At 41.5% G+C, this 22986-nt stretch overlaps 1 protein-coding gene across 4 annotated transcripts in view; it reads right to left on the minus strand.

Moving 5' to 3' along the window:
* Positions 1-22986, minus strand: part of LOC137286195 (myosin heavy chain, striated muscle-like) — a 52315-nt gene that overhangs the window by 25159 nt on the left and 4170 nt on the right. For 3 of the 4 annotated variants that reach the window (XM_067817907.1, XM_067817906.1, XM_067817905.1), the window contains exons 2-3: positions 4302-4498; positions 1455-1629 (exon numbers count right to left, since the gene is read on the minus strand). In XM_067817907.1, the coding sequence (XP_067674008.1) occupies positions 1455-1629; positions 4302-4498 (372 nt within the window). Of the gene's footprint in view, positions 1-1454; positions 1630-4301; positions 4499-19914; positions 20030-22986 lie in introns of those variants that run through there. The other variant, XM_067817908.1, reaches the window with a different exon arrangement.

Here is a 22986-nt window from a genome sequence, read left to right on the forward strand (position 1 = left end):
ATAACTGTACCTAAATATCGTGGATCTAGCAGCTCGATCAGGGGCGTTTTCATTGTAGGATTAAATGGTATACAATGTATACATGAAACCTGGATCTCAGGGGCGTCTTCATTGCAGGATTAAATGGTACTATACAATGTATACATGAAACCTGGATCTCAGGGGCGTCTTCATTGCAGGATTAAATGGTACTATACAATGTATACATGAAACCTGGATCTCAGGGGCGTCTTCATTGTAGGATTAAATGGTATACAATGTATACATGAAACCTGGATCTCAGGGGCGTCTTTATTGCAGGATTAAATGGTACTATACAATGTATACATGAAATCGGGATCTCAGGGGCGTCTTCATTGCAGGATTAAATGATACTATACAATGTACATGTATACATGAAACCTGGATCTCAGGGGTGTCTTCATTGCAGGATTAAATGGTACTATACAATGTGCATGTATACATGAAACCTGGATCTCAGGATCTTCATTGCAGGATTAAATGGAATATGCATGAAAACCGGATTTGCCCAAAATGTTTAGCGTTACTCTCAACTGAAAACAAACCTCGAAATAAGGTAAACCGAAGATAGAAAATGCACCTATGCTACCCGTGCCAAATACAAAACCTTCGAAAAACTATGTCTTGTTTAGTCACTTCTATCTACCATCAAACATAGGTGTAAACTTCCTTTTCCCCTGTAGCATTTTCACGCTGTCATACAAGTGATAGAAAATATATACACTGACATCGGTTTCCCGAACTAAGAAACAGGTGGTCGCGTATATCATTTATTACCTACGAGGGCGAACATATCGGGGTTCATATTTTCATACGATGCCCAAGGGCAAAATACCACTTTGACAAGGTAACGTGACGTCACGGACAATGTCATGACGTCCTGTTTCTTCTGTGTCTTTGCGTTCTACATGCGAAGACGGCGGGTAGCCAACCCATGTTTGAAAGTACATAATAAACCTATCCCAAATTGACTTTAGACACTCGCCCATCCGGCGAGCATGTATGTCCTGTCTACATGAAACATCTTTCATCTTATTTGTGGTCCGCGTTTGCTAATTTGGTAATTCCTCGATCTATTGTGTTATGACCAAAATAATCTAAATATTCTAAAGATGACTCCCAAAAAGATGACACGAAACTACCTGTATTGTTCAGCATTCAGCAAGTTAACAAGATATTAGTTGTTGGACACTATAATGGCGGATTCTGTAGCACGTTTTTTTGTTTGGTTTATTATGTTTAATGTTTGTTTTTTATGTTAAGGGGAGTGTTAATGTATAGATAATTTTATCATTGCCATTATTGTTAAGGGAAGCGGTGCGTGCGTGTGCGTGTGTGTATGTGCGTGCGTGTGAGAGAGAGGGACAGAGAGAGAGAGAGGAGGGAGGGAGAGAGAAGGGGTGGTGGTGCATGTTCTAAAGAGGGAGCCTTACCGTCTTTGATGTAGAGGTCGATCTCGAACGTGTAGGGTCGGACATTGTGGTCCTCCACAGGGTAGGTAGTGCCTTCTACGACCAGGTTGCCATGGAAATCACCACTCGGCACCTGCATCTCCACGGAGTAGAAGACGGCTTGCGCGTCATTCCACGACAACACCACTGGTTCGTTCTGGGGACAAGTACAGATGTGACTTTTATATATATACTACATTGGTCACTATTCGTTCATATCCACCATGTAACAGAAGCACATAACAGTATTACACGACAAGCAAGGTATATCTGGCATGTTATGGCAATATGGAATGCTAGACAGACATAGAGATGGCAGGGTAGCCTAGTGGTTAAAGTGTTCGCTCGTCACGCGAAAGACCCGGGTTCGACTAACCGCATGGTCACAATGTGCGAATCCCATTTCTGGTGTTCCCAGTCGTGATATTACTGTAAAACTGCTAAAAAACAATTGCTGAATGTTTTTATGTAACGCCACACTCAGAGGTATTCCAGCTGTATGGCACTGGTCTGTAAATTACTGAGTCTGGACAAGACAGTGGTCAGCATTCTGAGCGTCTGTACGATGGTATATTTTAATCGCCCTAAAGCTGTGTTGGACTGAAAGAAAATGTGCCGTTTTTTTAAACATCGTTGTTAGCCAAGATAGTCAAGCTTAGCCTTTGAGCATCATGAAATATCAATACCCTTAACGATCTGGTATCAGCTCTAAATGATATGAAGACTTATTATAATTGCACACTCTCATATCTTCTCTTTGTAATAAAACCGATGACATAGCAATACCCCCTACTCCACGTGCATAACTGATGACAATAGATTGGTCTTTGTATTTCCGCTGTGGTAACGCGACTACATGAAGTGCAGCGACTGTAACGCCAAGTAGTAAGGCTATGAACTCCGTCCTCGGCAACGGCATACAGAGAACCTTGATCAGTGAAATCGGACATCTGTTAAGATTGACAGAGCATGTCGTTTGTGCAGTTGCAGGATTGAGCAGAGCATGTTGTGTGTACAGTTGCAGGTTTTTACAATCATTAAAGTCTAAATGTCTTCTTTAATCCTGTATCGCAGTTGCATACGTTTTTACACAGTCGATAAAAATGCAATCAATTAAAGTTTCAGTGTTTACTTTATAGACACTGTATACAGCTATACCTTACTCTGTATATATAGCTGAGGAAAACGCAATTAAAAATTCTGCATTTTCTGTGTTTTTTACACAAGTAACGGGGTAATGCCATAACCCGTTGCAGGGATACGACATTATTGGAGAGAAGCAGATTAATAGTGACTTTCTTATAGACTTCAGTTGGCACTAAAGAGCCATATTCCAATGTATGGGCTTGTCAGGTAGTGTGTTAATAGTTATATGTGGCCCACATTATCAAAGTTATAATATACTTATAGTTGTCAATATGGTTTTACAATTAGTTTTTGTTTATTATAAACGGGTTATCCACAAATTGATTGTAGGATCAATATATGCAATAACACGTCGGGAGCACCAGAAATTAGCATCTCATATTGTACCCATACTGTGGGAATCAAACAGGGGTCTTAGGCGCGACGGGCAAACACATCGTCCACCGCCCCAAAGTAGCACTAAACGGTAAACACCGTTTAGAATAGTGCGGCTCAGGGTATGATGATAAACACAGACTGAGCGATCACTAGTGCTCTACATCACAGATAAGAAACCCGTTCTTGGGATACAGGGTCGGGAAGAGGTACGCACTAATCTCTATATCCACCCTGTACAATACCGAGTGAGCAGTATATCACGCGGTTGATAACGGATCCATCTAACGCTACTTCTAATGACACGGGGGTGATATACCGCCTTCTTGTGGTATAACACACAACACAACATTCAAATTCTGGTGAGGCTCACGCTAATATGTGCCGGCAGCATGATTTATATCCGGGTGGTATATAGAACTTATCAAATAAATATATATGTACGCGGGCATTAGTCATACAATACCGACCTTTCAAATGTGTGCTTCATTAAAATGATATGATGTGAGCAAACCCAATTGTCAAAAGGATGTAGGCTAGTGCAGGTAGCTGTACACGCCTTGCTACTAGACTCTGACGAGATCACACGTGACCGTTGACAACCTGGGCTCCGTCGCACACAATGGCAAGCGCTGGTCGGGGGCACTCAGGCATGCGAATACCGGTCAGCTGTCAGGTCGGTGCTCAACTTATCCTTGTTTGCCAGTAAAAACAAACACAACAAAGCTGCCAAAAGCAGTTGGTGCTGATGTTTTATTGGCAGAGGGGATTCCTAATGCCTCAAGATCTTCCTGCAGGGTCAGTTCATTCAGGTTTTAAACTGGAGCGTCTCTCGCTGTCACATGACGACCAATCCCAACGGTATTCCTATTGCTGGTTTAGTTCTCTGCCATTCCTGGTGTTGTGGAATGGTGTCCGGACCGATTTTATTCAAGGTTAAACTGTACTAGTAACGTCTCTACCTCTGCCTGTCTTACGACCTTTGCCATGACTATCTTGACTCCTTTTGAAGATCCGGGTTAAAAGTGATCATCAACATCCCATATTTGTTGTACGAGGCGACTAAAGGAAACGGGTGGTCAGGCTCGCTAACTAATTTGTTACTCATTAGCGTAGATCGATGTTCATGCTATTTATCACTGGATTGAGTGGTCCGGACTCGATTATTTACAGACCACCGCGATGCAGCTGGAATGTTGCTGAGTGCGGCGTGAAACAAATAAAAAAATCAACTTTTTTGTCGAAACAACATTGAAACACGACTATATCAGCGATACGTTCTTAAAGACCCTCGACTGTCGTACTTACAGGCTTGTTGGATGAGAAGAAGATCACTTCAGCAGACGTGGTGGGGACGGTCTTCGCCCACCGGTATCTGCATACGGCAGCTGGTCGATTCTCCATGGCCGGAAGTTCTTCCTCTTCGGTCCTTGTGTCCTCCTTGCCCTCAGACACCACAGCCTCGGACGAGGCAGTTTCCCCAGCGTTCGCCCTGGGTCCGTCCTCTGTAGGGAAATACGTGAAGGTCATTAGACCATGAATGTATACTGAGGGAAGCAAATAAGGGAACATATGAACGTACATGTGTTCCTTTATCCTTTTCCAGGTTTCTCCACAAGCCTTGTATCGCACTGTGAGTGAGAATCTGACAATAAATAAAGAACACTCCGATGAAGTGGTGTTCCCTTATTTGTTTCCATCAGTATATTTACCCTTCTGAAACATCACGTTGATAAGGAAACAGCGTGTTCCGATTCCGTTCATACACGACACATAGTACTTCATTTATAAACTGATATCATATATATCATTTGTCTCTCTTCAGAAACCAAACATTTCACAGTACTGTTAACATGCATGGCCGACTGCATGAGTCAGAGTGAATTTACATGGCTAGAGCCTTAATCATACAAACTAGTGGTCGATAATGTGAGCAGCAACCAGGTTGTGATGGAGTAATGTCAGTCACAGAAGGGTGCTGTTATACAATGAAACGTGCTTGTAACGAATGCCAATAACTGGTTGAAATTTACTTGTGATACCTAAAGTTCATTTCAGAATTAAGGGCCACCTACGTTTTCGGGTAATATATATGCGCTACAATAGAAAATGACGGACGTGATTTGGTGTTTGAATTAACTACTAGTACACGGGACAGAATATACACGGCATTATGTGTTTCCTATATTCAGTATATTTAAAAGTGTAAAATCACAGGAGGCGGTTGGGGTAGCCCAATGGTTAAGGTGTTCGCTCGTCGCGTCGAAGACGGGGGTTCGATTCCCCACATCATTGGGTACAAGTGTGAAACCTATTTCTGATGTCGCCCGACCTGATTTACAGGAAAACTGCTAACCGTTCGTAAATCTGTTTTCACTCTTTCGGATAGCAAATGGTGCTATAATATTCAAGTACAGGTCATTCCATTGCCTCATCCCTCGTGAATTTTACATGCTGATTACTAATTCACTCTACTAATGATGAAATTAGGTGCTTATCGTGTGATGGTGTAAGGCTTTGAACACGTGGCAAGAAGCAGTGAAGCCATATAAGGGTTTGCTTATACAAATCATGTCAATAGTTACCAGAAATATCGCTACAGGGGACACCAGAAATTGGCTTTAGACGCTGTGCCCCTGTGAGAAATCGAACCGGGCCGTCTTCGGCATGACCAGCGAATGCTTTGATCACTAAGATACCCACTCACCCCGATGTCAATTTGAACGTGGTCTGCCTGGACACAGGTTTGACATACAGCATCATAAATATTGTGAGCAACAAATGAAAGGTGACCGAGTCTTGGATGTCAGTGCTGACATACTCTAAATTTTGAGTAGTCTGGTTATTGTGGTGAGCACCTGTTGAGGTGGCTGTAAAACAAACGCCCGTCACTGATGATGCCTCGGTGAGATCATATTACAAGGTACATTGGCTCTGCAAGCATAGAGGGACTGAGCTGGGATTCCAGTAATGGGTTTTACATGCTGCTATTTGGGAACCCATGCATTTTAAGATTCTTATGTATGCCCACAAGAGCTAAAAATCTAGCCCCGGCCTACCTGTGTGACCTTCATTAATCCTACACACCTTCAAGGACTCTTAGATCCCAGCAACATCTACTGACTGTCCCTCTGTAAGAATGAGTACCTTGGGAAAAGGGACTTTCCAATTTGTTGCTCCCACACAGTGGAATCAACTTCCAGACCACATGAAACTTTCCCCGAATGTGGCAACAATCAAAAGCAGACTCAAAACTGCCTCCAGAAGCCCAAAGTCCTAGCCAACAAAATGTGATTGCTGCGAAGTATTAGTGCAAATCATCATCACCAACATCTAGCAACAATGTAGAATCGAACCAGGACAGCAAACTTTTTACCACTGGACTACCTCATCCGTTGTTCAGTAAGCGAACCATCAACTCTTGCTTTCGAGCTACAAAAACTACAAACAGGAAAGTTCGTGCAGTGTGACACAAAGTCTTTTTATATAAATTCGTGATAAAACTAGTATTTCTTCAGAAATCAATCATTTTGAGTGTTGTTTTGAAACAAACAATACCGATCGCATGAGTCGGGGTGACTTTACTTGGTTTGAGTCTGAACAAGACAAACCAGTGGTCGATAATATGAGCAACAAGCAAGCTAATGTCCGTCTCAGAAGCGTGCTCTTAAATAGTGAAACATGCTGATAACGAATGCAAAAGGAACGTAGACATTTGTTGGTCATGTCCTAAGTTCGTTACACAATTAAGGACCAGCTACGTTGAAGTACATGCTAAAATAGAACTGACAGGCTGAGTTTGTTTTAACGCCGCCTTTCGCGATTTCCCAGCAACATCAGGGCGGAGAACACCAGAAATGGACGCGACAATAGAAACTGACAGATGTGATTCGTTGTTGAAAGCAAAAAGGGAGACGTAAAGTGACAAATAGAAGCCGGGGCACTATATGATCCCAAAGGTGTTCCAACTGGTTCAGTTCCGGTGTATCATTATTATCAGGAAGTGGAATTTGATAATATTACGCGTTGGTTATTTAACAGCTTTCGCATGGAGAAGACCAATACGATTAAGTGATTAATGCTATCTGGCAACAAATCATGACTTTAATAGCTTTAACTGTGATTCCCGTTGATATGAAACTCAATCCCAGTAATCTGTACTTAATATCCACAAACACAGTCTGGCGGAAGTCCATGTCGCGCATGTCAGATTAACGGGGTGACAATTACAATTTGTGCCGCGAATGAGTTACAGCACAGGTGTAGATAACCCGACTGCCATCCACCTGACGCATACTAATCGATAATCTTCTTTGTTGTGTTGATGCTGTGACACGTATTGTCTACAACGCGGGTGGATCATGGAGTTCTTATCGACTTATAAACACCCACCGTTACTGTTTAATTAAGCCTTACGTCCACAAAATTACGGCATATCAAAATATCGATTTCATAAGTGCTGTTCACATATCTGTCCCTTCTTTAAATACACGCTCAATGCAAATATTTATATTTGTTTTTATTGAATTATTATTTCGTTGCCAAGATACCGGTGCAAATATCGATATCACACCTTGGCATTCAACGCAGTATATTTCGAGTCTCGAGTTTTATGTCACATGTGTCTAATATCGAGACATTATAGTTGCTTGTCATTTACATCAAACCTTTTACAGACACAGTTAATAATGCTTGAATGATTTAAAGGATCTCAATAGAGTCAAGGGTATGTACAGACATTTCACGAATGCAACCAACAGAATTACCTTCATGACAAACAGTTATGCTGTGGATAGTTTTTAAAACTTTTTCATGTTACATAAATAATGAACAACAGCACCTACACAGATGAGATTGAAATCAAACTTTTGAATTTTTCTCAAACGGAAATACCTCCCGGGCATAATGTCGCCTTGGCAGCAACATAAATAATGTACGAAAACATGAGAAGACTACCGACCTTAAAATAATAAAATATGTGCAGCAGTATTTCGGATTGTGATTTTAAATTTGAAATAAATGAATATTAAAGATCTGGTGGCTAATGTAGTTTAATATACATCACAATTTGTGGAATATTACACCAACATAACAATGTTTGATTTTGACCCCAAAAGTAAATTGTGTATCAGATTCAATTGTTTTAAAAGCCAAGCACTCAACATATGAATATGTAACATACGCTATATATTGGGGGTTCACGTGTAAATATGGGAAAATATTTACCAATCAGGGACGTCATAACGTGAAGAAATGTCAGCATCGAAACCAAAACGCCTCGAAATCTGGGATAATCCGAAATGCGAACGCTGGATGGAGGAAGCACTTCTCTTTCAGTCTGTGCCGTATGCTCTATGCTGGGTCAGGGCCGGCGAACCCTTCGACAGCTAGCAGAGGTCGATACACCCTAAGTAAAACGCTAAGTGGGGAGACATATGCATTATCACATGACCGAGTTTGTCCGGCTCGTGTATGTCTCTATTGATCAATAAAACCCCAAGTCAAGTAACAATGATACGGTTAAAATATATATATCATATTTATTCATAACTGACAGATCACGTGACCATGGGTATTAATATTTATCACATGCTGAGCTGTCGAGTCATATTTCTAATGTAATTAATGTATTTCTTACATGTAGGTATATAACTGAATCGCGGATTTGCGAACGGTGAATAATGAGACACGCTTTGTTTTGTGTAAGAAAGATTATTGCGTTTTATTGTATCAACACTAAAGATATGGTGCAGCCTGTTATATACCATATAGTAACCCGGAACTTGCGCTAAGCAGGACAAATGCAGATTAACATATTAAAGACGCTGACAAACCACATTATACATTAAGTCTACTCTTTTCCATATACCAGACCCAGACGCTGAAGAGCTTTTAGCAATGACATATTGCATGGCCGTTACAGCAAACGAAATTCCTTTTAGTTATAAAGTATTTCATCTCCTGTAGCCCTGTTCGTTACAGCAGACCCGGTTACGGTTGTAGCTATAAAATATTACATGTCCTGTAGCACTGGCCCGTTATAGCAGACTCACTTACGGTTTTAGCTGTGAAATAGTACATGCCTTGTAATCCTGTTTCATTATAGCAGACATAGTTAAGCTTTTAGCTATGAAATATTGCAAGTCCTGTCTAGTAGCCCTGTTTCGTTATAGAAGGCCCAATGCAACTTTTAGCTATGAAATATTACATGTCCTGCAGCCTTGTTTCGTTATAGAAGACCCAATGCAGCTTTTAGCTATGAAATATTACATGTCCTGCAGCCCTGTTTCGTTATAGAAGCCCCAATGCAGCTTTTAGCTATGAAATACTGCATGTCCTGTCTAGTAGCCCTGTTTCGTTATAGAAGGCCCAATGCAGCTTTTAGCTATGAAATATTGCATGTCCTGTCTAGTAGCCCTGTTTCGTTATAGAAGGCCCAATGCAGCTTTTAGCTATGAAATATTGCATGTCCTGCAGACCTGTTTCGTTATAGAAGCCCCAATGCAGCTTTTAGCTTAGTCTGTCGTACAGACCCTCAAGTAAATATATCCGAGAAAGCTCACGCAAGTCTAGAAAATGTGGCAAGTCTAGATTATTGCTTTTCACTACGAACGGTTTTTTACGTAAAGTATGTTCATTTCAGAGACTAGTTGTTAGTCTACTTTCAGCTATGAAATATTACATGTCCTGTTGCCCTAGTCCATTAGTGCAGACCCAGTCTTTACCCTGCTCCATTATAGCTGGCACACTTCTAACTATGACAGTATTGCATGATCTGTAGTCCTGGCCCATTATAACATACCCTGTCTGAATTTTAGCCATGAAACACTGTACTGTAGCCCTATTTCGTTACAGCAGACCCAATTCAGTTTTCAGCAACGAAATATCCCATGTCCTGTGGCCCTGTTTCGTCATAGCAGACCCAGTCAAGCTTTTAGCCATGAAATAGTTCATGATCTGTCGCCCAGTTCTTCGTTATTTCTGATGTTTTACACTGTCTTTGCTAACGTTTAACAAAACGATGGCATGTAAACATTGCTTAGGCCCATCATTTATTTTGTATTGTCCTCGCCGTATCAGTGACATACGATGCACATGTGGACATACAATACAACACGCCCGATGTCGGAGATGTTGTAACATGTCCACCGTTGTCGACGGAAACAAACTGAAGTCGTCACTGATGTGTGTGTTCATGTAAGCTTGAATGAAGAGTTTTACAACGAATGTAAGACGTCCAGACGTCCAACTACAAATGATAATACTATTCGTTTGGAAAGTATGTAAAAGGCATCAGAAACATTACTCAAGGTCACAAACAGATGTTCGGCTACGTCATTGCACTCGGCTTACATATTCGCCCTCAGCACCGTATGTAATACCTCTACAGTACCTGCATTTGGCTAGTAGCCAAAACGGATCGGTTTCCTCCACATGAATGAACAGTATTGTTGACGTGAACACTTCCAGTCAGTCTGGGGTACCTCAAGCACAATAGCTATGTCGACGTTTGCCGTTTAGATTTAAAAGGCTGATCCCAGGATTTAAACACAAACCCCTCTGGCCAGAGTTACTCTTCAAAGGCTGATCATGTCAAATATTTTGTGATAGTTTACAAAATGAACTAATTTACAATTTTGTGTCGTTACACATATAGACATACCTGTACATAACACTCATTAAATATTATAACTGATCTCATTTGCAGATATAATTTTACAAGTATAATAGTATTGAGAAAGTGAGACAGGTCACATTCTCTTTCTTGAAATGAGCTCATATAGCAGCAACGGATTTAGTCGCAGGAGTCAAATAGTTTTTAGAATACACTTCTGAATAACAATTTTTAAACAGTTACTTGCCTGTACTGAACGCCATTTTGCAGAAACCGCGAGGCTGAGTGGGTTAGGTAGTTGACATTGTGTGCTGACCATTAGGTGTCTGACTCTGAAAGCCTGGATTCGAACTGGGATCGGACTAACCCAGAAAAAGCACTAGCGCCTATGCTTTACTGAGGAAGTGTAAGATGCCTTACATCTGACCATTTTCTACATGACATTGAGTATTCACGCCTTTTATAAAGTCGTTTATAGAAGTATAGTTCTGGTAATTATTCCGGGCTGCCAAAATATGATAGAGTGTACCTTTAATTACACTGCACTCTCAAAAGGACCCTCAGCCGAGTGGTACATATATTACATATATATAAATGGAATGGTAAAATTACCTAAAAATATTCTACTTGTCCGTGCGACTTCTAGTGAACCTTCATTTGGCTGGAGATGGATGACCCTGTATGCTTTATATTGAAATTTACATTACACTTGACACATATGAGTACACCAGGACAGCAAGACACATGTACAGCAGTTCCTTCGTTTCAACATCAACGCAGAAAATATAATACACCAGCACCGCCCGCGACCACGCCGACAATGCACACAGTGAGTAAAGCACCAGTAAAATGATCGATTACTGAGGCATTTCTCAAATTAACGTGTTTTGACTGATATGGGTGGAAATGTTTTCACAGATGGACACACTGATTAACGCACAGTATGTAACTCAGGCGTACGTCACGTAATACTGAACCATGGCGTTTCCCTGACCGTTGTGAGATAAAGACGTAGAAGGTCCGTGAGACACGCAAAGTCCTGGGCACCATTCACAAAGGTGATCGTAACTCCCATACTTAAACACAGACAACGTAGCGCAACGATCGCTTTGTGAAACGGACCCCGTATGTCTTCTCTGTGCGCCAATCCTCAATGGTGATCACACCTGTCATTTCGTACGTATGAGCGTTCTTATCAACAGTTCTTTCCTACCTGTGATTAAATCAGTATTACACGTGTCCTTCTTCCTCTATTACTACAACACTAACTTTTATTACACTACTGATTCATGTCTTTGTGCTAGATCATTGTTTTCCATGGCCAATGTTTCTTGTTTTGATGCAATAATGTATATTGTTAAAGTACTCAAGGGGTAGCATGATCGTAGTTCGTTCCTTACGCAGATCCTGTGTCGATTCCCCACACAGGTACAATGTGTGAAGCCTATTTCTAGTGTCCTCAGCCGTGATGTTGCTGGAATATTGTTAAAACAGTGTAAAACCAAACGCAGTCACTCAAGGACCACACGGCCGCGTTTCCTTCCACAAAAGGTTCTAAGCTGTATGATAGTCAGACGTCTATGTTAAACCATGGAATATCGTCCTTAAACTAAGATCCCTTGAGGAGCAATGCCCAGGTCCATATCTTGATCCAAAGGATCTGTATCATCAACGGAGACCTTATGTATGCAGTATTTTCACCAAATATAAAGATAAGGCCATGTCAAAACGGCTGAGCCTAAGCTGGGTTATTTCTTCGACTATCTCTAAGATGCTTCTATCGGTTACTAGTATTTTATTTTAGAAAAACATTCCTCGCCTTTCAGCAGAGGGATTTTCAATAATAGGTTTTCAAAAGGCCATTATGACTCTTATATACTTAATCATATATATCCAAATCCAAGAAACATGAAAGAACAGTGTGTCAGCCATTAAATATATTTATTTTGCTCAGATGCCCATAATCTCAATGACAAGTTGGTCATGTTGCTACACACCAGACACCCCCTGCTCCTCCGTGATCATAAACGCCAAGTCAAAATAGTTAACTCTCACCCATCGTATTCTTCAGATTCAGGTCATGTTTTATGTCTTGGAAAAGGCATTTGGTGAGCTAAAGAGTACCATGATCAGATCCTGTAAAACTTTCATAAGCTGCACGTTATTAATATTGCCACCTGTGCACAGCACGACACTGGGACAATGTGGTTTTATATTATTTACAGAATCGTTACCAGAGACAGGGAACGTGTGTGCATCAGCGCACATGCGGGGTTTCCGGGGCGAAGGTTAATTAGCATGGACAAAATCACGCAATGGGATCAATAACCGAGTTGTCGATAAAACTATAAAGAATGCGAAGTTGTCCGGAAAGTTAAAATGTTTGGAAAGGGTATGATAATTTCTCGGTGTAGAGATCGGCCTGTCTATTATGCATGACACCAAAACGCAGCATGGCGAGCAAACGGTTTCACAAGTTGGTGGTCCCCCCGCCCAAAATCTTACTTTAAAATCTCCACAGGGATTATTCAGACAGAGTGTCTTTCGTTGTCCGCGCAATCCTAAGTGAACCCAAATATACAGTCAAGAACATTCCTCTCTGCGTTCTTAAGTTCTTCATCGGTGGGATGTTTGTATTGAACTAGAACACATGTATACTATTAACAGCATGTTTCTACTTAATTTTCTCTTACTTAAAAGTCATTGTGTCGCCTTTTCGAACAGTGCAGCGTCTGTTAATGAGTAAAACAGGTTAGAATATTGTACATAGATGAGTTTTGACAATTGTGGAGATAATCTAGTGGATGCACAAATTGGCGGTTATGTGCTTTTGTTTCATAGGTCAGCTACAGCAACAATAGCATTAGTAGTACTAGTGAATGTAGTAGTAGTAGTAGTAGTAGTAGTAGTAGTAGTAGTAGTAGTAGTAGTTGGTCAACCATTGGTCAACTTTGTTCCCTTACGCTAGTGTCCTTGAAAATGCCCAGTGCCCTAGCAGTGTTGTCTGAACAACTGATCCGGAGTTACTCCGGTGACACTGAAGCCTGTCGCTCAGCATGGCGCAGTTAATGGCAGCAGTAGCCAGAGCGGGAAATGCTGTTTCTGGGTGATACACGAGACCAATACAACCACCACCAGAAACATGGGTTCCCCGTGCAAACATGGCACAAAGCAGACGTGACGTTAACCCTTGACCTTCGCCTGTAGCCGAGCAGACGACAAGTAGCACAGGTAGCGCAGGATGCACTCTGATTGAGAGAACATTTTCTAGAGACTTCTAAGGACGGGAGACCGTGGGGGTTCCATATTCCATTCCCAAATGCAACGAATGCTGACACATACATAACCTACTAGAAGCGGATGCTATATCAGTGTACGCCTTTCATAAGATACGCCTGATTGCAACGTTTTATCTCAGATCCGGTATATTGAGTACTAAACATTTTATGTTCATATCCAGCATGCAAACTAGTTTCCAAATCTAGCAAGTCCGGCCTGAAAGTTACTATCCCACAAAATAATTCACCAGTCCGAAATTTGAATGTAGACACGGGTCTCACAATTAAACTGCTGTCATGATTAATATTTTTTATAGGAATAATGTTCGCGGCGCATTCACAAGAACTTAAAATACTTTCTTTATTTTACCAGGATAGCAAGGGACTGGAAAACATACGCCATATGAGCAAAAGAAAAGCAAGATTATAAAAACACATTGAACTAAAACCACTTTCTTTAAAGAAGACCCCTTCCTAACTACTTTTTCACAAAACAGACACTATGCTTGAACATTCCCGATTACCATATTGAAGCATGCAGACTGATGAAATGTGGCCAGTGATATTTTGAATGTGGAGATTTACCCCATTAAGAAGAGAATGCGCCTTACATATGTCAACCCCAAGTGAGAGAGTTGAACTGCTGGTCTCCTAAAAGATCTGAAGCATGCATTGACAACTACCTGCCTTCTGTGGGGACCATGCTCAAGTGGGCCTCGAGAATGCATGGGACAACATTGGGCCTTTGCTCTCAAGGGCTATCATAAATCCCAAAGTTGTATCAGAAACGTTTCAGGAATAACATTATGCGTTTCTGAGTAGCGAGCCTTTTGATAACGGGTACGTGCTAAATACATTCATTGTCCTTAAGGACTTTCAGAGAAAATGCCAAGGAAGTCAACGATCGTATATCTAGCTGTCTACACATTCGTCGTATACTTACTTTACATTTTCTGTGCAAGTCCTTAAGAGAAGTGAACTTTTTCAGTTAGACTAATGCTTAGTCTTGGAATACATATAATTTTGATAGTATCAAACAAACTCATTTTCAGTGAAAATGAGTCCCAGGGAGAATAGAGATCCAGAACTTGAGGAAATCTAGACTTGCTTCATTAGGGACTTAGCACTGCAGAGAAGGCTTCGCAGTAGGCAATTTAATGTTGTACGGGGACTGTGAGACAGACTAGCTTTCAATGTCTCTTTGCAGAAAAAATAACCATAGCGAAATTTCACCTGAGGTAAAGTCACGCCTACATTAGAATATAATCCACCTCGTCCAGAGAGGGTAACGCTGTGCTTAAATAAAGAATGTAATCCACCTCGTCCAGAGAGGGTAACGCTGTGCTTAAAGAATGTAATCCACCTCGACCAGAGAGGGTAACGCTGTGCTTAAAGAATGTAATCCACCTCGTCCAGAAAGGGTAACGCTGTGCTTAAAGAATGTAATCCACCTCGTCCAGAGAGGGTAACGCTGTGCTTAAAGAATGTAATCCACCTCGTCCAGAAAGGGTAACGTTGTGCTCAGATTAAGAATATAAACCAACTCATCCAGAGAGGGCAACGTCCTGCTTAGTTTAAAAATGTAATTCACATTGTACAAAAAGGGATTGTAGTACCCTCGTGGTTAAACAAAGTATTTGATCTACTTGGTCCAGAGAGGGTAAAGTTGTGCTTAGATTAAGATTATAATTCACCTCGTCTAGAGAGGGTAACGTTGTGCTTATTTTAAGACCATGATCCACCACGTCCAAAGCTTAAACCTGCTGTGTGAATGAATGAACCGTTACCTTGGCGTGAGGCCCACCGTGAATCTCTTGTGTAACAGTAACGCTCAGAACTGACAGGAGTTTTATTCTTATGGAAGAATCTACACAACAACTGGATTAAAGTGTTTCAGACTTTCAGAGTTTAACAAAACTTAATTTTAATAGAAATTAATGTGAATGTTATTCGACAAGCAGGAATATAACATCCCCCTCCTAACTCCCATCAACCACCACACACACACGCATACACGACACACACCCCATCCGCATCCATACCCACTCCCTTTTGTTTGGACAGTCTCCTGTGTGTTATATGTCAATTCTCCAAACACAACTAGACCTGCGAGGATCTGGGTTGATATGATCAGGAACCTATACTTGTCCTAAGTAGCGACTAACTGGATCGTTTGCTCAGACTCACTGTTGTCGTATTCCATTTGCGTGGATGGATGCTCATGCTGTTGATCACTGGATCGCCTGGTCCAGACTCGGATATTTAAAAACCGCTGCCATATGGCTGGAATACTGAGGAATGCGGCTTTAAACAACAAACCAACGAAACGCGTGTAGAACCTGACACCCTCAAACTGTGACTGTCCCAATATTAAAATGAAGTATGGAACATTCAGGGATTATCCCATGATTCATATTTATTCATGATATCTAACAACCCTGATGTCCATTTCACTTTTGTGAAAACCGACGTGCACGATGCCGGTCACGAATGACTTCATTATAATCACAGTGCCCAACACACCATGCAAGTTAACCAGTCGAATGATTTCATTATAAGCACAATGACTGCTACACTATGTACAGAAGCGGTGAGAAGGACCGCCGCCTTGTCGTTATTATATATGAGATCCCCTTAGTGGGATTTACAACCAGGGAATAACTACACCGGCTCCAGATAAACACTCCACAGCGAACAGACTGCCAATAACCAATTGTCCATATCGACAGGTCAACAGCCAAAACTTTCTTATTAATAAAAGACCGCGAGAGTGAATTATGTGCTGACGTGTGGTGTGTGTGATTGTTCTGTTGCCAACTGACAAGGGTTACCTAAGAATTATATATCATATGTGTTTGCTCAACTCTCTAGAAGTAAATGTTCTGATCGGTGACACAATGGGTGAGTGAGTGACTTTAGTTTTACAACGCACAATATTCCAGCTATGTGGCGGTGGTCTCTAAATTGTCTGGACCAGGCAATCCAGTGATCAACAGCATGAACATCGATCTACACAACTGAGATACGATTACAGGTGTCTACCAAGTCAGCGAGCCTGATCACCCGACGCCGCTAGTCGCCTCTATGTGTTACTGAAGATCAGTTCTTATCCGGATCTTAACGGGCACTGACACGATGGACAAAAGGAATTGTCAAGAAAATTAGAAAAAGATTAACTTGCTGTCATAATATTACCACATGTGGCGTGGCCTAGTGGTGAAGGCGGTGTCTAGTCATACTGAAGACCATGGTTCGATTCCGCATGGATACAATGTGTGAAGCCCGTTGATGTTATCAGCTGTCCTTTCAGGCTGGAACATTGCAAACTACTAAATTCATCCATTCGCACTGTAGGGTATTGAATATAATTCTTAATATAACTTTGTGAACTTTGCATATCTTAGCAAAACAATTTGTTTCCCATGATAATACTTTGGAAAAAGAAGAATAGTTAACCATTTCTTAAATTTCACGTTTGCCGCAGATGAATGTACATTAATTCTCTCGTTTGTTACCTATCTGATTCGGTGGTAGTCATTCATACTATCATCCACTGGCATTCATGCTAACGTTCACTGACACCAGACATGAAACATTTGTTTCCTTAGCGTGACAAAATTAATCCACGTTTCAGCTTAAAGCGGCATCGCGTCCAGTACAGTTTGATTAAGTCAACTAAACACCACTTTCGGTCATGCATCAAAAACTAGGATATGTGTATGCTCACATGTGCAAAAAGCCAACAATTAAAAATCACTCGCAACACAGACACGATCAGTATCACATACTGCAAAACACACAGCGTCTACAGTCTGGCTGAAAATGGGGAACAGATGATAAAGCCACTGGCCGTTTAATATGCTGAGTGAATGAATGTGGTTTTATCATCTTCAGCAATATACCAGGTACATCAAAGCGAGGAAACAGAAATATGACTCACACATTGTACTGCTATGGGGAATCGAACCCGAGACTTCGGTGCGACGAGCGAGCGGTCTAACCACTGGGTATTTCACCACTCCCTTTAAATAGAAACGACATCATATATTCGGCTGCGGCGTCACGAATAGGCTCAGTCCTGTTCACAGTTAGGCCTTGCCTTAAACCACTTTGACGCATGACGGGCCACCCAATGAGACGTGAGCCAGTGAGTGAGTTTAGTTTTACTCCGTTTTTAGCAATATACCAGGAATATCAACGCGGGGGACACAATTTGTATTCATGTGGGGAATCGAACCCGAGACTTCGCCGCGACAAAGAAACGTTTTAACGACATCATACATTCGCTTGTGGCATCAGCAATGGGTTTAGTCTTGTTCAAGATGAGCCCTTGTCTTAAACCAATTTTAAGTATAACGGGTCCACACAAGAAGACCTCCGCCTTTTAGCAATATACCAGGAATATCAAAGCGAGGGAATGCAAAAATGGGATTCCCATACGGGGAATCGAACCCTACACGTTCCCGCGTCAAACGAACGTTGTAATCACCAGACTACTGCACCACTCCTTGTCATTATATAGAAACGACATCACACATTCTCTCATACACAGCTCATACACAGCTCACACAGCAATCGGTTTAATCATGTTAAGTATAGGCCCTTGTCTTAAACCACTTTGATGCCCACACAAGGAGACGTGTCAGACTTCGCAACTAAACGTGTGCTTGATTGATCAAACAATGCCCGAATTCCATTGCGGTTGTTGTCAATACTTGGTAAACAGTCCATTATGTACGACAACACTTTCGTATTCATGCTCTTATATAGCGCTCGGACAATATAGCCCTGAGTCTAAGTGAAACGTCAAACAAACCCACAGAGCCGGTTGATCGTATACTTGTATGATATTGACACACTGTACCTATTGGTGATCCATCAAACTTTGTTTAAGTCTAAATTGACAAGGAAACTGTCATTGAATCTCCAAAACCACTGTAGTGTAGAACGACTTCAGGGATCTCGACAGGGGGCACCATTCAACTTACATATGTACATACAGTATATGTTTTTATCAACTTCTTGTGCACGAGAGGGTGATAAGAACCTTTACACACATGTGGGTTTTTTCAAAGTGTATGATCGCACAGTGAATGCTTTAAATGATTTTATGAACTGCACGCCAATCTTAAGCTTTCTGTTTACTGACGGGGTGACACACAGATTGGTATCTAAATTCAAATTCAACTTTTGACGGATTGACCCCTTGTGACACATGGCCTTTTTCAAGGGGCCACTGGCTTGTTGAAATCAAATCTTGGGCCTCACGACAACCGTCGGTCTGTGTAAAGTTATACGAGTTCAGTTCACCTTAACCTACGACCACTTTCAGGAAATCGGACCTGGTGTTCGTATCCAATGCTTTAACACACACATGATAATCTAAGCGGGGACATCACTTTGTGGAACGAGACACAGAGCTCTTAATTTGTCTGTAGGGTGATACCTTGCATACTGAATGTCTTAGAAACATGCACTGACACATAATACACATTGCTGGGAAAGAAACACACACACACACACACACACACACACACACACACACACACACACACACATATATATATATATCCCAATACATGTCAACGCATCTGTATTCTATATGTTGGGTCTACCATATGTGATAAAAGTCACAGGGTATATATGGGGCATGATAGCATAAAAGAACGTATAAAACTGATGTTTTAGTGATTGTATAGTATAGTACGTGAATTCTACACGATTAAACAGACATTTCATTGTAATATACTCCACCAATAGTTAAAACCTGAGAATGAACTGTTATAACAAGCTTTTTATTGCTTTTAAGGATGTTTTATGCGCCAATATCTTGCCGTCCGACAACCCAAACACCTTTAGTAAACTCATTAATCGATTGCACGTCCAGGAGGTGACCATTAATCTTAATTGACGTCTGCCGCCTACAGAAACAGAGGGTCGTAGCAGACGACATTTCTCCATCTCCAGAGCCTAAAACTATTCGATACGACATATATCACACCTCGTAGATAAACGTTTTAATACATACCTCAACGTTACTTAACACCAGATGACAGATAATCCAAGGATTCCCAAACAAAAACACGTCTTTTCACACGACAGACCAAGGACAGTACCCACTGTCTTCTGCTGCAGCGAGCAATCGCATATCACGTGACCCTTCATTGAACTTTCTGTCATAGGGAACAGGCATAAACAGGTTCAGTAGGATAGCATTGGAAGATTGCGCTAGGGACTTGACAAAGAGATCTCGTACGAGACTAATGGTGTTTAGCGTTGCAATGCCGTGATGCCCTGCCCTTAACTGAACCGGATAAGTATTCCGAATGCGCTCGCAGACCCATACCTGTAGGATATGGGAAAGTTGATATCTTAGCGAGCTTTAAGAGAGGGATTTTAAAACTCATTCCCTGTAGGTTATGGCATTCATTACAACGCCAGGTTTGTCACTTCAAACATGCTGGATTATGTTCTTGGAGACACATGGTTGGTTGGAGACACATGTCGAAACCTCTAATATGACACTGGAGATTGTCACTGCACATCGTGTTATTAGGTTCAATATATACTGAGTCAAAAAAGAATTTTCACAATCTTTCTTTAGGGCACTATAAAAGAACAAGAGATGGTACGATGGTTGTATTGTTGTTCGTATTTCATTGTTGAGGTCTGTGTGATGTAATCGACACACTGACAGTGCCACAATCAGTTCCATTAGGCTACGCCGCCGTTTCAAGACATGGGTATACAGAATGTCAAGTCACAAGAATAAAAATTCGAAATTTCTCAGTTCAGTATTGTGTATAGCCGCCCCGCGCATTCACCACTGCCAAACACCGTCTCCTCATCGACTGCCTGATGCTTGTGAACACATGGTTGGGGATTCTGCGCCATTGCTCTTGCAAGGCAGCGCCATGTTCCTGCTAATTCTGAGGTTGGTTCCTAAGACCACGAAGCCTTCTACCAGGTGCATCCCACACGTGCTCTATTGGATTAAGGTCAGGGGACCTCGATGGCCAGTCCATGATGTTGATTCCAGCGTTTTAAAAGAAATTCCGTGTCAACATCGTGGTATGCGGCCGAGCATTGCCATGATGGAACTGTAGACATGGGCCATGATCCGCCATGAAAGGAACGAGTTCCGGGGAGGAACGGTCTGGAACGGCTGTTCCCACAGAAAGCACCCCACATCAACTTCCGCCCCTGAATCTGTCGACTTCCTGTACACAACATTGGGCATACCGTTCACGACGTCGTCTCCAGACTATCAGACTCTATGCCTGCTGTCCACGAATCTGAGGGTAAACCTGGATTCATCGCTAAAGACGACTCGATGCCAGTCTCTCTGGGTCCATCGGAGGTAACGTTGGGCCCACAGCAGACGTTAACGTTGATGAAACGGCGTCAATATTGGCCCACGAGAATATTGACGTCGAAAAGGGAGACTGGCAGCCCGCAACCGATTTCGAATGGTGTGTGGGGATAGTCGACCTCTACACATCTCAACGCTGGTTCGCGTAGTCGGCAGAAATCTGTCACGTAGGTGACGTAGGACGATTTGACGGTCTTCTACTCGTGGCGTCACACGTGGACGACCCGATCAGAAGTGGTGCCAGTTTGTTGTAGCCGACCTCTCAAGTCATACACAGTACGACGGTTGCATCACATTGCTCTTGAGACGTCAGTAACGGCACGTTCACGTTGCGCATTTGACAATCGTGGCATTTAAACACCGTTAAAACTGTGGTTTAAAAGTCTTTTCAATTTTTGAGGTCAATGCAAACATGTGCAAATGAAAACTTTGATGCGAAGATCACGTGATCGACTGCACGTGCAAAACTTGATTTGGCTCTAGCGTCATTTGCATGTTTTGTAAATGCTAATACGGAGTCGAAAGACAGCAATCCCATTTCTGATAAATATTCATTTTCTATAGATAGATAGATAGATAGATAGATGTAGATAGGTAGATAGATAGATAGATAGATAGATAGATAGATAGATAGATAGATAGATAGATAGATAGATAGATAGATATTGAAGCCTTTGCATATTTTTTAGTATTTCATGATTCTGTCATGCAAATGCCCTTTACATAGAACTGAATTCAGCTAATGTAAGCAGCACCAGGTAGTCTATCTGCAGGTCGCGGTTCTACATCTCACAGTCATGAAAGTTAATTAACATGCAAACCAATACATGATTCGATACAATAGTTTAACTTGTATGTAAACACAAGTTCAATAAACATAAATTTATTCCACAATAAATACCCAATGGAAAAAATATAGCAGTCCAAACGCTCATTAACTTTGAAGATACGAAATGTATTGGTAGTCAATTGTTGACGTCCAGAGTCTTAAGAAAATGTTTTGAACTGTTACTTACATTCAACTAATGCTTAAAAATTGAAAATCCGCCACAATATTTCGTATCATGATTACTGATATACAATAGACGGTGAAAGTTAAAGACCATCGTATTCTTTCATATTAAAGTAGCTAATATATTCACTAAAGCGTACGTATTTACTGTCATACCATGCTGTACGGCAAATGGTTGTGGCAGATTACTTACTGTAATAAGGGTGAGTGAGTATAGTTTTGCGCCGCTTTTAGCAATATTCCGGCAATATCACGACAGAGGACACCAGAAATGGGCTTCACACATTGTACCTATATGGGGAATCGAACCCAGGTCTTCGGTGTGACGTTTAAGCCACTAGGCTACCCCACGCCCCTGTAGTAGCATGAAAGAATCAGATAATCATAGTCTTTTTAGAAGAATATATGCAGCACTAGCAGAGAAAAAGAAAAAACTGGAGGTGTAACTTTACTTTCTACCCAAAATGTTTTCTAGGAATTGAAGCTACCCTGATTTCTGACATCGCTTACTGTCTGCAGAGTATTCATCAGTGTAGCAAGTGAGTGAGTGAGTGAGTGAGTTTAGTTTTACGCGGCACTCAGCAATATTTCAGCTGTATGGCGGCGGTCTGAAAATAATCGAGTCTGGACCAGACAATCCAGTGATCAACAACATGAGCATCGATCTACGCAATTGGGAACCGACGACATATGTCAACCAAATGAGCGAGCCTGAC

This window comes from Haliotis asinina, chromosome 6 (genome assembly GCF_037392515.1).
Source record: "Haliotis asinina isolate JCU_RB_2024 chromosome 6, JCU_Hal_asi_v2, whole genome shotgun sequence".
Classification (NCBI taxonomy): domain Eukaryota; kingdom Metazoa; phylum Mollusca; class Gastropoda; order Lepetellida; family Haliotidae; genus Haliotis; species Haliotis asinina.